The sequence below is a fragment of the Penaeus vannamei genome, chromosome 21, assembly GCF_042767895.1.
Source record: "Penaeus vannamei isolate JL-2024 chromosome 21, ASM4276789v1, whole genome shotgun sequence".
NCBI classification, from domain to species: Eukaryota; Metazoa; Arthropoda; class Malacostraca; order Decapoda; family Penaeidae; genus Penaeus; species Penaeus vannamei.
Genome location: NC_091569.1, coordinates 9,585,413 through 9,600,412, shown reverse-complemented (window position 1 = coordinate 9,600,412; position 15,000 = coordinate 9,585,413). Strand labels below are relative to the sequence as shown.

General features: G+C 40.7%; 2 protein-coding genes across 3 annotated transcripts in view; one reads left to right on the top strand and one right to left on the bottom strand.

Annotated features, from left to right (window-relative positions):
* Positions 1–7,567, top strand: part of Gp93 (heat shock protein 90 Gp93) — an 8,387-nt gene extending 820 nt beyond the window's left edge. Inside the window, exons 2-15 of one of the 2 annotated variants that reach the window (XM_070136180.1) lie at positions 777–919; positions 1,393–1,491; positions 1,602–1,727; positions 1,835–1,972; positions 2,398–2,566; positions 2,674–2,867; positions 3,064–3,188; positions 3,318–3,546; positions 3,974–4,173; positions 4,301–4,472; positions 4,575–4,820; positions 5,784–5,920; positions 6,497–6,630; positions 6,857–7,567. In XM_070136180.1, coding sequence (XP_069992281.1) covers positions 777–919; positions 1,393–1,491; positions 1,602–1,727; positions 1,835–1,972; positions 2,398–2,566; positions 2,674–2,867; positions 3,064–3,188; positions 3,318–3,546; positions 3,974–4,173; positions 4,301–4,472; positions 4,575–4,820; positions 5,784–5,920; positions 6,497–6,630; positions 6,857–7,077 — 2,333 coding nt within the window. In that variant the 3' untranslated portion in view covers positions 7,078–7,567. Of the gene's footprint in view, positions 1–776; positions 920–1,392; positions 1,492–1,601; positions 1,728–1,834; positions 1,973–2,397; positions 2,567–2,673; positions 2,868–3,063; positions 3,189–3,317; positions 3,547–3,973; positions 4,174–4,300; positions 4,473–4,574; positions 4,821–5,387; positions 5,525–5,783; positions 5,921–6,496; positions 6,631–6,856 lie in introns of both variants that reach the window. The other variant, XM_027377823.2, reaches the window with a different exon arrangement.
* A 7,249-nt stretch (positions 7,568–14,816) lies between these two features.
* Positions 14,817–15,000, bottom strand: part of Nmdmc (NAD-dependent methylenetetrahydrofolate dehydrogenase) — a 15,479-nt gene continuing 15,295 nt past the window's right edge. Inside the window, exon 8 of the mRNA XM_070136181.1 lies at positions 14,817–15,000. This exon is cut by the window's right edge and continues 777 nt beyond it. The gene's annotated coding sequence lies outside the window, so the exon portion shown is untranslated.

Here is a 15,000-nt window from a genome sequence, read left to right as displayed (position 1 = left end):
TTGCAAAAGTATTGGTAATGTTTACAAAGTGATTGTCCTAATTGGTATAATGTTACCTGTGACAGGGAAATGGACACCATTATCTTACAGAGCACAAATATAGTTTAAGATTTTACAGCTGCAGAGGCCACATTTATTGTGAAATAAAAATATTCTCAGAATATTACCTGACAAAATCCACAACACCCTCAGAGCCGGAGATCATAATGTTTTTCTGTAAGTTGGAACAAATTGTGAGCTCCCCTGTCTAGGAATAGATCGAAGGTAGAACGTTATGTTGGGTTTTTGAGTTTTCATGATGCCCTAGATTTCAGATTTGCCTCTGGAGGGTGCATTGCTCTTGGTAAGACTTGCCAAAATAGTGTTTGTTACCGAGAGTGGCGCAAGCTCCAGAGATTGTCCCAAAACCAGGGTATATGAATCCAAAACCCGAAACCTCCTTCCTACCTTCTATATAATTGTGAGATGTGGGGACAAGCCCACCATATACCCACCCTTTATTAGCTCTTTGTGCTAAGAACATTAAGAACTATGGCTATGTGAGGATGTTGTGGACGGAGTCTGAGCGGTGATATGCAGAAAACATTTTGTAATTTTGTGGGTAAATAAGGCTGCTTCAGCTGTTTGTTGTAGTTTCTTATGCTCTGAGTGTTTGCTCCCAATAACATTAACCTAGATATTTCCCATAATCTAATTGTTTGCTATTGTGGCTGCCATATTCTTTGGAATGCTTGGCATATGACCTCACTTATGACCCTGCACGCATTGCTTACTAGGAGGAACAAGAGCCGAGGATGTGGAGAGTCCAGGCACAGTTGAAGCTGATCTTGGGGCTGAAGTGGAAGGCTCCCGTACTGATGATAATGTAGTGGCCCGTGAAGAGGAGGCCATCAAGCTGGACGGACTCAATGTAGCACAGGTGAGATATTAGGAGTGGTGCATAGTAATGGGTGTTGTGTGAAATGGATGTGATAGGTATATAGTGTAGTCTGGTGTAAGGACAGGTGTGCATTCTGGGTACATTCAGGCTTAAGTGTGGTTTAAACACCTGTTGGACTAGATTGGATGATTTAAGGGGAAATTAATGAAAATTCATGTAAATTAGGTTGAAGGTATGACAAATTTGCGCTAAGATTAAATTCATGTACACTTAATCTAAATCAATGAAATGGAATTTGTGTATTGCTGCTTATAAATTCAGTAAGATAATTAGGTTGATTATAGGTTTTGTTACTTCTGTTCAGTAAGTTTAAAATAAGAATTTGTATGGTGATACTTTATACTTAGGTTTACATCTTTTTGAACACTTTAAAATAGGGTATCATTAGGCTGGATTTGAAACAAGAGCAAAAGGTTTGTGGTGTTCAGAGCTTAATAAAAGATGTCTTTCAGATCAAAGAAATGCGGGAGAAAGCAGAAAAGCATGCTTTCCAAGCAGAAGTCAACAGGATGATGAAGCTTATTATCAATTCTCTGTACAGAAACAAGGAGGTAAGAAAAACCTAATTGAGGGATATTTATTGAATTTGACAATCATAACTACTGTAATGAGGTTTTACTTGTCTTTTTTGGGTGTCAATTTCATAGATTATTCCTTTCAGATCTTCTTGAGGGAGTTGATCAGCAATGCCTCTGATGCACTTGACAAAATCCGTCTGCTGTCACTGACAGACAAGGATCAGCTGAGTACTAATCCAGAGTTGGCCATCAGAATAAAAGCAGACAAGGTATGTCATTTGTGCATCAATGATTTTAGCACATTTAACATAACACTGAAAGACCTGTGCAAGTTATAAAGATTATAAAGTTTTCTAACGAAGATCTTTCTTTGCAGGACAACCATATACTTCATATTACGGACAGTGGTATTGGCATGACAAAGGCAGATTTAGTCAATAACCTTGGAACAATTGCTAAATCTGGAACTTCAGAATTTTTCTCAAAACTACAGGAGTCTGATAATGCAGATGAGGTATATTCAGTCATAAATATTTTTTGTTAATGTTAATGTGTATAAAGTAAGGACTAAAATAGACATGTATTATGTTGTTGAACTTTTCAATTGTGAATGTAGTCCGTTGTTTTTCAAGCCAAATTAAAAAAATTTGCCCTTAACATAGCTTAACCCATTGGATCTGGGTGCCTTGCTGCCCATTTTGGCACAAAATGATGCAAGTGACCCCTATTAAATGGTCATTAAATCTTAATCTCCTTCCGTTATCTTTGTGCACTTGTGGTGAATTCTGGTCACCCTGGCCTGGTCAAATTTTTCCATGATGGCATATTCATGTCACTTGGCCTTCAGCTAAATTTTCTGGTTGTCACCTGGATTCAAGGGTAATCATTTAATCATATCTTGTCATTCTTCCTTTTTACTTGAAGATATTGATTTTTCAGACAAGTGACCTAATTGGGCAATTTGGTGTTGGCTTCTACTCGGCCTTCCTTGTAGCTGACAGAGTGGTTGTTACAAGTAAAAACAATGCTGATGAACAGCATGTGTGGGAATCTGACTCTGCTGAGTTCTCTGTTGTTGAAGATCCTCGTGGAGACACCCTAAAGCGAGGTAACTTATTTGAAGTGATATGGAAGTAAGATTTATATATTGACTGTTACATGTTAACTGTATAAACAAAGCAAAGAATGCTTGTATCAATTTTCTTTTTCCTTCAGGTACCACAGTCTCTCTGCATTTGAAGGAAGAGGCCTATGACTTCTTGGAGGTTGACACTGTAAAGAGCTTGGTGAGGAAGTATTCCCAGTTCATTAACTTCCCCATTTACCTGTGGGAGTCAAAGACAGAGGAGGTAGAGGAGCCTTTAGATGAAGATGAGGCTGAAGCTGAAGCTGAATCTGATGAGGACAAGGTAGTGTACATATGAGAACTGGAGAAATTCTTTCTCAACATCTTTAATGCTATGTGATTGGAATATATAGCTAATTAAAGGTTGGGGTTGGGATATTTCATACTATACAGTTATGTTCATACAATTGTATTGGTTGAAGACAAGTTCATACAATTGTATTGGTTGAAGACAAGTACTATGTGAATAATCATTGCAGGTTGAAGAGGATGAAGAGGGTAAGGTGGAAGAAGAGAAGGAAGAAAAGCCAAAGACAAAGACAGTATCAAAAACCACTTGGGACTGGAATCTTGTGAATGATGCTAAACCCATTTGGACAAGGAAGTAAGTTTAAAATGTACCAAACTAGTTAAGCATGTAAAACCTCTTGGTAGTTCTTGCCATATATTTGGTTTCCTTGTCATGTGGTAGTGAGATTCGAAGTAAAGCTGAAAATTAATCTTGTTCCCTTAGACCTTCCGAGATTGAAGATGCAGAGTATAACGAATTTTACAAGAGCTTGAGCAAAGATACCAAAGAGCCTTTGGCAAAGACTCACTTTGTGGCTGAAGGAGAAGTGACCTTCAAGTCCCTGTTGTTCGTCCCTGAAGTTCAGCCTTCGGAATCCTTCAACAAATATGGAACCAAGACTGACAACATCAAGCTTTATGTTCGTCGTGTGTTCATCACTGATGATTTCCAGGTATGGTGAAAGGATTGGCATTTCTTATCAAGAGTGAGGTGCCCTCCAGAGTTGAAGTCCCCAAAACCAGGGTATCAAAAACCCTGACCTAACTGTTCCTACCTTCTATTTCCAAGACAGGGAGGACAAGCCTCCTGTACCCCCCTCCCCATTACTAGCACTTTGTACCAATTTCTAGAAGTATTATATTAAGAACTCTTGCTGTTAGGGTGTTGTAATATGCAATGGATATTTTTCATTTTCCAGTAAATACAAAGCTGAAGCAGATGTACCAGTTTGACTATTTCTTGTGCACTATAAGATGGCAGTGTACATTATGCTCTTTCTGTGATGCTCTTGGTAACATTAACCAAAGGATTAATGCATGTACTTTTATATTCAATGATCACTTGTTTTATAAAGCCACTGTAAAAATATTTTCTTGTAGGACATGATGCCAAACTACCTGAGTTTCATCCATGGTGTGGTGGACTCTGATGACCTCCCCCTTAATGTATCCCGAGAAACTCTTCAGCAGCATAAGCTCCTCAAGGTCATTAAGAAGAAGCTTGTCCGCAAGACTTTGGACATGCTCAAGAAGATGGAGCCAGAAGAATATGAGAAGTTCTGGAAGGAGTATTCCACCAAGTAAGCTATAAAGATCCATCATCCCTGGTTTAGAATTTGTATTACATTTATGGTAACTGACAGGAAATCCTTTCTTTTTAAGGTAGTTGAGTAAGATAAAGTTTGGTGATTTGCATTTTCTTTTCAGTATTAAGCTTGGTGTTATTGAAGACTCGGCCAACCGTACCCGCCTGGCAAAACTGCTGAAATTCTTGTCGTCTGCAAGCAAAGATAAGGCTACTTCCCTGGCTGAGTATGTTGAGCGTATGAGTGAGAAGCAAGAACACATCTATTACATGGCTGGAGCCAGTCAGAGCGAGGCAAGTTGTAATATAAGTAAAAGCTAGAAATGTTTTTAAAAGTTGAATGGGGTACTTGTTTAAAAACTTGTTCTGGCCGTCATGTTTTAAATTTGATTTCAGGTTGAGAACTCGCCATTTGTTGAGCGTCTTCTCAAGAAAGGTTACGAGGTGTTGTACCTTACGGAGGCCATTGATGAGTATGCTATAAATGCCATCCCTGAGTTTGAGGGCAAAAAGTTCCAGAATGTAGCCAAGGAAGGCCTAACCATCAATGAAGGGGAGGCAGCCAAGGAACGCTTGGAGGAGACAAAGAAGCAATTTGAGCCTCTGACCAAGTGGCTTAGTGAAGAGGCTCTGAAGGATGATGTAGGCAGTTTTTAGAATTTTCCATATTTTGATAAATGATATACTGAAATAAAACACTGATATATGTTAGCAATATTTTGAGGAACTAATTGTAAGCAATTTGTTGGGGTTTCTATCTTCTGGTTTTATGTACTAACCAAAAAAGGTGTCACCAGTAGACAATTTGGGATAAAGCATGGTGTAAATGTATTAAATGCATTCCCATTCACATTCTCACTTAAAAGTATTTGTATTGGCACTAATCCAAGTGTAGGTTAAATTTCTTGTCAGATTTCTTATAAGTGAATGCAGTTTCTCATATTTTGGTCTTTTAGAGTGCATATATCCTAATTCTACCTATAAAGGCAATCAGCTTAGATGAATGGTTTCTTGACTATCTTTTGATACTTGGGAATTTGCAGGAAACCTTCACTTGAATGCTTGGTGAACATTGGAACAGGAAAAACTGAATGAATTTAATACCCCAGACATTATGTAAGAAAGTACTTGAGGGGCTGTTGGGTATAAGGAAAAGTCCTGAAATGCATAGGAAAACTTGTTAATTCATAGATGTCTTGATAACCTCAGGTTTTAAAGGCCGTAGTTTCGGAGCGTTTAACAGACTCGCCATGTGCACTAGTTGCAAGCATGTTTGGGTGGACAGGCAACATGGAGCGCCTGGCAGTATCTAATGCACATCAGAAATCTCATGATTCTCACAGGGAGTAAGTTATTTGCATGGGTGTAGATTTTTCCCCCCACGTGTTCTATCCCTCACGTTTGTCTGCTTCCACTTGCATGTCCAGATAAAACTGGGAACCCTTTTGCTTGATTCACCTTTGAATTTGCTCTTCGTTCAGAGAGAAGGTAAGAGGCCAAGAAGGTGTTTTGGAGGCATGGCATTTGTGGTTTGTCGATTGGTTGAGGGTTTACTAACACTATGAAGCAAAGTCCCAATGTGTGTTGACTAGATTTTTTGTCTAGATCATGAAAGCTGAAGTTGGAGAGAGGCTGTTGGAAACCCCATGTGCCCTTGTTGCCTCCAAATTTGGTTGGACAGGAAACATGCAGCGTATTGTAACCTCGCAGACGCATTCCAAGGCAAATGATGTGCAGAGGGAGTAAGTAGAAAGTTTTCACACTGGGGAAACTTCAGATAATTTTATTTGTAACTTCAGATATAATTTTTGGATGTCTTAGACCAGAAACAATTTTAAGCTGACAAACAATCAACTTTTTTTATTGTAAGGCATCTGCTAGTAACACCTGATAATGTTAGTTTTTCTGCATGTTTATGTGCGCAACTTGAAGAGGCATTGTGCCTAAGCATCCATACATTTTCTTTTGATTGAAACCTATTAAATATTGTCATTATTTGAAACGTATACTGATAAGGTAGTTTTATAAACTTTATGCTTGTATGTGTTTACCTTTGAGTTTGATGTGCAGTGTTGCATGAATTAGCAAGCATATATAGGTTTAAGTGAAGTAAATTTGATATTAGATTTTTGCCAGATTCCTTTCACCATCTCAAATTAATTTTAATACTACATTTGTCTTAATTTAAAGGTTTATGAATTCTTCTAAGGAGTTGGTGGTTTACTTGTGTACTTACAAATATTTAAAATGATTATAGGTTTCTTTATTTGGCTTTTTAGATTTTTTTTTTTTTTTACTAACAAAAATCAATTTTACAGCTATTATCTCAGCCAGAAGAAGACCATGGAAATAAATCCTAGACATCCACTTGTCAAGGAACTTTTGAGACGTGTTGAAGATGACCCAAATGATGCTAAAGCAAAGAACATTGCATTGATGATGTATCATACAGGTAAGAGGAGAACCTTTACAGTGGTCCTTTTGATGAGTAAAAAGATTGCTTGAAAATATCAAGTGTACCAAGACAAAGATGGACCTTGTTTAATAAAAGTTAATCATTAGTATATTTAACTGTTAGGTATTAAGGCAGCTGTTTTTTTACAAGACCAATTACTAAGGCTGAAGCATTTTTAAATGTCATGAATTTTCCAAACACTAACAAACTTCTTCTCTTCCAGCCACTCTGAGGTCTGGTTACATGCTGAAAGATACCGTTCACTTTGCCAAGTCTGTAGAAGAGATGATGCGACAGACACTTGGTGTGTCGTTGACAGAACAGGTTGAGGAGGAACCAGAGATTGAAGAGCAGGAAGATGAGGAAGAAGAACAGTTATTGGAGGAAGAGGAAGAGGAGGAGGAGGATGCTGGGGAAGTTGAAGAGATGCACGATGAATTGTAAACATTTATTTTTTTAGTTGAAAATCTGATTATATGGCCAAAATCTTTGGTTTGACTTTATACACTGAATATGGGCATTGGGTTATTTATGAGGTATGAATCTTACCTAACTGTCAGGCCCTTTCATGCATCATTTGTTGAATGTAAGGCGTGTTTGTCCATCCTTGCAATGTACTGGGTGTTCCATATTTAGGTGAATATTCACTTTAGTGCCCATCTAAGTATGTTAGAGGCTTGAATGTTTGAAAATGTTCCATTTTTCATTTCCTGAATAGGAAGCACGGTAACTGCAGACATTTTGGCAGCTGTAACTCGGTACTATGCTGCCATATAGTATGTTTGTAATTACTATTTGGGTTCAAATTCACGTGTTACCGGTATGAGGAATGTATTTTCACAAATGAGTTTAGGGTGAAGTGTAACATTCCTTAAAGCTATGCGTAAGTGTGTGTACAGTCATAAATCATTTTCATAATAAATAATACAGGAAATCTAGAGTTTCATGCCCTATATCAGAACCAAAATTGCGAATGTATGTGAATTGTCCCAAACCAAAACAAGAGTATCTTGTGAACCCAAGACCCAAACATAACATCCTTGCATCCTAAATAGGTCTGTATTCAACCTATAATTTACAAAGTACAAGAATTGGTAACAGTTGATAGATGTACTACATAAAGCACTTGTGCATGTGCCAAAACTTTTACCAGTAAGCCTAGGCTTAATAACCAAATGTTGCCTATTGCAAAATATGACGATGCATTCTTGAGTCAGGAACTCAAGAATCCATTTCCAGTTTTTTGCTGCTAGTATGGCCATCCACATGCTCATGTGGAGAGACTGATGCCTAATCACCCCTAACTTGGGTCTCAGCACCTGACTCAACAAATTTTGCATAGACTTTTCTTCATATGCCGTGTTGAAAGGAAGCTCTCTTCCTGCCAGTCGTGAACCCCCTCAGGGAGCCACGGGCACGGTATTCCCTTGGTAGTTGTCTAGCCCATACACCTCATGGGGACTCTGAGGGGTGGACCTTTACTCATCCCCACTTGTTTCATGCTTCCCATGGCCAGTAATCAAGATTCTGTACCCCTATTAGAGGCATTATGGCTTGCCCCTTTATCAAATCTCCCTAGTTCTGACACCCAATTATTTACCAACCCCTGACTCCCCTTTGACCACGGTTCCGACCACTGATTCTACTCCCTCCATCGACACCTACCAACAACCTACCCATCCTGAGCCATCTACCCTGATAACCCAACCTCCAAACACACCTCTCTCAACCCTAATGTCATTTACACCATATCCTACTCAAATACCTTTTTCTACACCCTCATAACTCAACCCTATTGCCCCCCACCCCATAACACATCACTACATCTTTCCACACCACACCCTCCGCCTCTCGACCTCATCCTTCTACAATTCCCACCTCTACAACAATTTTGAATGCACTGTTTGGCCCAGCCAAATGGGATAGATTTTTTGATTCCCTTTACAGCCCAGTACTCGGACAATACCTTACTTTTCTAAAAATACCTTCAAAAACAAGTTGGCAAGATCCACTTCCGCAACCATTCTGATCGCTCACGCCATGTCAGTTGAATCTGAGTCAAGCCCGTGCAATATCGAACCTGGCTGACCTCACTGGTAAACCTATCCTTGTACAACCCCACTCCTACCTTAATAATTGTACAGGAATGGTTCCCATTCCTCTGAATAAATGCCCTATGTATAATGGGAATGGTCAGATTGTGAAGAATGCTAGATTTACTACAGAATATGATGCAACATCAGCACAGTGCTACACAATCCCTCAAAAAGGTTGCTGAAAGTTCCACACAAATATTGCCAAGATTACCTTCTGTAGACATGACCTTCCCTTAAAGTCAGACCATATCGACCTCCGCCCTGGCAATGCTAGAAATGCTGGCGTTTCAGCCACCCTGCAAAGCACTTGCTCCACAGCCCAATATGTGCCCTACCTGGTCACGACCGTGCAAACTGCCCTGCACAATTTCGTACATGTGCCAGTTGTAGTCGCCCGCATAATGTATTTTATAGGAGTTGCCCTACCTACAAATTTGTATCGGAAGTAGCAGTCCTCAGATACAAACCCGGCCTTACCCTACGAGAAGCCAGGCAAGAAGCAGGAGGTTTTTCGATCAGACCCTACTCCAGTACTATCCAATACTCTACCCCTCTCCCACCCCTCTACCCAGACTATCTCTACATCCTCAACAATACATCTTCCTCCTACTCCTTACCCTACCACCTCAACCCCTATCTTCCAATCAAACCCATTTTCCATCCTAAATCCAGATACTCCAATGTCTACAACCCCCTATACCTACTCCTCAACTCCTCACATACTGCAGTACACAAACTAAATGCCCTACCCCATCTTCACCTACCTCATACACACCTTCAACTACATTTTCATATCCTCAAATACCTACCCACTCTTCTCATAAAAGATCCTTCATTTCCCAAACATCCCTACCCAACTCCCCTCTAGAAACCCTTGAAGACAGAGACTTTCTATTTATGACAAAAAAAAGTTTGTCTCTCTCAGCATTCAAAGCTGCATTCAAAGTGACTACCGGAATCCATCCTCACCCTCCTCACATCCCCCCAACCCCTCTTCCTTCTACACCTTCCCAACACACCCTATCCACTCCCCCACCCTTACCCAAACCAAAAACCCTACCTTCCCTGAACATAACCCAAGAAAGTAACACCCCCTCTCAATCACCCTCTAATACCTCTATCTCCACTCGACCTACAATCAGAGTGATTACAGACATCCATCCTCTTCCTCCTGATATCCCCCTACCCCTTCCTAACATACCTCATCTTGTCAACCACCCAAGTCACCCCCCTCAAAAACCCCATGTGTCTACACAAACATCCTCTCAACCACCTAAACCAAAAACCCCCATCAAAACCCTATCCTTCCCTACTATCCCTCCCACTCCCCCCTGGATACACACGTGAATCTCTTCTATTGCAATACCCCATCTTCCCTATTGAACCCCAGGACACTGCTCCTTCACCTACTCCTGATCCTTTACCTCAACCCTTAGATACCTAATCCCCTACTATTAAGACAACCATACCTATTGCAATCACCCTTCGATTAATCATGGCTTTACCACAGTGGAACATTTGAGGCTTCCGTTCTCTCAGAATCTCCGATATCTCATATCTACCTACAACCCATCCATCATGTGTCTACAAGAAACCACCTTAACACATCCCCCCGTACCAATTCCAAATTATCACTTTATATTATCCCCTCACTCTATCACTCAATCCTCAATACTAATTCATCAAAAACTGCATATACTAGACCCTCTATCCAAACCACTATCCCTTGCACTATTATTTTTATTTTTCTCCAACAATGGATTACAGTTATTTTAGTTTACTTTCCCCCCCTCTATTTCTATTAACATTAATGCTTTCAAAACCTTACTCTCTCAACTACAACCACCCTTCATTATAACAGTTGATTTCAACTGCCGTCACACACTGGGGTGGTACCACCACAACCTCTCGTTGTAGATCCCTAGATTATTTCCTTTCCACAACTGACCTCATTATCCTTAACACTGACTGCTCCACACATTTTGACATGCGTACTCAATCTTTCCATGCCTAGACCTCTCTCTATGCTCTCCTTCTCTTCACTTAGACTATCATTGGTCAGTCCTAGACCAATACCCCTATAGTGACCACTTTCCGACCCTCCTTACTCCTACTTCATATATCCCACTTCCTAACCCCCCCAAGATGGTACTTTAATAGAGCTGACTGGCAAACTTTCACTTCTCATGCTACTATAACTCACCCATCTCCATTATCATCCATTTCAGACAAAATACAGATGTTTTCAACACATGTCTTATGAGATGCCTACACAGCCATTCCCCAAACCACTAGATGTTATACGTCTAAATTGGTTCCATGGTGGAACTCAGATTGTACTAAGGTGCTCCGTCAAAAACGTACAGCGTGGAATACCTACAGATATTAACGAGACACTGCATACCAACTATCTGCTCTTATATCCTTTAAAAAAGCATTGGCCCATCTGCGATGTACAATACGAAATAGTAAAATAACGAGCTGGAAAACACACGTCTCCACAGTCACATCCACATCTGTATCAGCTATCTGGCTACGCATTCACAAAATATCAGGCAAACATTCTCTCGAGTCCTCTATATCAGAAATACCCACATATCAGATCCTCTCCAAGTTGCTAATAAACTAGGTGGTTATTTCAGCCAAGTTAGTAGCGACTCTCATCTTTCTCTAAATATCGCTTCCATTAAGACCACCAAAGAACGAACTCCTATCACATTTTCCCTCTCTTCAGATGAACCATATAATACTCCCTTTCCCTCCTCAGAATTACACACTGCCTTACAATCATGCCGCAATACCCATGAGGGCCCTGATGGTATACACTTACCGTATGCTCAAACACCTCACATCGTCCTCTTTATCCTTTCTCTTAAAGATTTATAACCAAATTTGGACAACAGGATATTTCCCCCCTCACTAGAACGAAGCCCTTGTTCTTCCATTCTTAAAACAAAATAAGTCAGGTACCCACCAATAAGATTACTGCTCCATCGCTCTAACAAGCTGCTCATGCAAGCTACTAGAGCGAATGGTAAACTTACGACTAATGTAGTATCTAGAATCAAATGCCCTTCTCTCTTCTTCACAATTCGGATTCTGTCATATCAAAGTACAGCAGACTCCCTTGCTCATTTTGAGACCTATATATTATCCGCATTTGCACGCCATGAATCCACCATAGCAGTATTCTTCGACCTAAAAAGCATATGATAGCCGTACGCGGAAACATGAGAGTATTTATTAAATCTTTCCTTTCCAATCACACCTTTGAAGTCAAAATTGTTTCTTCCACTTCATCCTCTTACCCTGAAATCGAAGGCTTCCCACAAGGCAGTGTCCTCAGCACTACCTTATTTTTTATACCTGTAAACATTATTATCAGTATTACCACCAGGGACCCAATCATCACTTTACATTGATGACATAATCATCTATGCCTCCAGTCCATCCATACACACTCTCCAACAACTCCTTCAGTCAGCAATATCATCAGCATCTTCCTGGGCCAATAATCAAGGCTTTCGTTTCTCCACCATCAAATCCCTTTCTATCCTCTTCTCACGCAAACGTGCAAAACCCCAACCTCCCCTCTTCTTATACGGCACTCCTCTACAATACCGCTCTTTGGGAAAGTTTCTTGGAGTAATTTTCGACTCCAGACTATCCTGGCGAGACCACATTCTCTCCATCAAATTAGTTAATTAGTTAATGGTTAAAAGCGAAATATATGTGCTAAACATCTAAGGTCATATAGCACTATAGGAAGGTATAGTAAAGGGTGATGTCAGGTGATAGTTGCTATGCATCAAATATCTAGAGTAATGTTGGAAAGTTGAAGATGGGTAAGGGGTTTGATGAGGGAAAGGGTTATGGTGGTTTAGGTCAGGGAATTAGATCAAGGGAAGGATATTCATGTATCTGAGGAAAGAGAACAGGTTCTTATAAGAAGCAAGGATATGACGTAGGTCTGGTCTGTGAGAACAGAAACCGTGAATATTCCAATGTAGGAATCGGGGGGGGGGTGTAAAGGAGGGGTATCAGGAGGTAGGGAATCTGGGGAAGGGCACTGTCGTGACATGAATGATTCCCGTGTGTATCCGGGAGGAAGTGGAAATGATAGAGGGGATGGAGGGAGGGAGAATGTGCGTATAGTTGGAGTTGAAGTGGGTGGGTTGTGTTGGGAGGGAGTAGGAGGAAGTGGTGTGGGGGGAATATTAGTAGTAGGAGGATGGATATCGGAAGGATGGATAGTTTGAGTTGAAGGGGATGTGTTGTCTTGGGAGGGATTAGGAGGTAGGGGTGTAGGGGTGCTATGAGTAAGAGGGGGATGGATATCAGGGGGATGGATATCAGGAGGATGAATATCGGTGGTGGACGGAATTGAGGGGGTTAGGTTGTGTTGAGAAGGGGTAGGAGGAAGGGGTGTAGGGGGAATATGAGTAGGAGAGGTATCGGTATCGGCAATCACTTCAACTGTGTAGGAAGCATGAGTTATGGAAATTTGTGTCTCGAGCATATAGCTTTGAATGTCTTCCATAGTTTCTGCAATGGAGTCAGAGAATTTTGTGGGACAAAGGTTTTCTTATGAGGGGGTGAAGAGGAGACTGGTGTCTGAGGAATAAAGGTAAAGGTAGGTGGAGGTAAGTGTGCGGTAGGGGAAGAAGGGGTAGAACGTTTAGTCTGTCTACTGCGGGTAGTGTGGGGAGGAAGAGGGGATGGTGTTGGGGCTGTAGTTGAGATTGGAGCTGTAGTTGAGATTGGGGTGTCTGGAATTAGAGTGGCAAAAGAATTGGTCTGAGGGAGGTAGAATGTAGAAGTGGGGACATCTTGGGGTGGAGGGGGAGGGGCAGAGCGAGCGATGTTACTAGAGTATGGAGTATGAGAGAAACCTTGTCGGCATGCTTCCTGTCTGGCTTCACGTAGAGTGAGACCATTTTTGTATCTGAGAGTTGCTACTTCAGATTCAAACTTGTAATTGGGACAGCCTCTATAAAATACATTATGGGGACCAACGCAGTTAGCACATGTACGTATTTGTGCAGAGCAGTTTGATCGGTTATGAACGAGTTGGGCACATAGAGGGCATCGGACTGTGGAACAGCAGTGTTTGGCAGGATGTTCAAAGCAACAGTTTTGACATTGATGGGGAGGGGGTTGGTATGGTCGAACAGGGAGGGATTGTCCACCAATGTAGATACGTAAGGGAAGGTCATGTGTATGGAAAGTAATTTTGGCAATGTTGATCGGTTTCTTTCATGGACCTCTATGAGGAATAGTGTAGCAATGTACTGAGTTCACATCTTGGTCTTTGAGGCATCCTAATAAGTCTTCTCCATAAGTCTGACCAATCTTTAGTATCGATTGGGCAGTTTGCTGGGGAGAGAGAGACAGTTCCGGTACAAGTATCAAGGGTTGAATGAGGTTCTGCAGGAACAGGATTGCCAGAATGATCAGTTAGATTTGATAGTGATCTGACTCCATGCCCAATCTTGTGGGCATGCCTGAAGGCCCTATCCCACCAGCAACTTTTCCATCAAATTTTGCATTTCCATATGAACTTATCGTACAGAAATGACCTGACCCTATTACACTACCAAGGCAGCAAACATTGCCTAAGTGAAGACGCCTGGTGCCATCTGAGTGAGGTCCCTTGAATCACATAATTAATCATATACATACATTTTTTTATCATGTATGAAGAGCAGCATTCACATGACTACTGGCTTTCGAATATACATCTCATGCTTTTTAATCAAAATTACCTATAGCAGAATTTGGTGAGTGCTTGGCCTCTGCTCCAGTGAGTGTGCAAGTTGGCTTGCCTGCAGGGCCTATTTCAGACACAGCTGGTGCGTCCCACTCGCTGTGCTGCACCAACAATGCAATATGATTTCTATTTGTATCACTTGTATCCAAATTTCACATATTAAAAGGACCATCTTAAAAAAAAAAAAAAACTCATGCAAGATAAATATAAAATTTATCTCAGCTAAATAACTATGGATGGCATCTGACCTTACCATATAAATGAGGCCTCTCTATAGAGAGTGTGTAAGATGGTTTTATAGATCTTAAGTCACAACCTTCAACTTATATAATTTATTAAAAAAGAAGTCAGGGGCGAGCATAAACTGGTGACAATGCAAGGAAAAAAATTGTGATTATAGCTATTTTGCACATTCTCCTAACCAACTAACAGATCTCATTAACTGGTACAAAAAAGTGTGGTGTAATTGCTATAATATCAAATATACAAAATCAGACAACA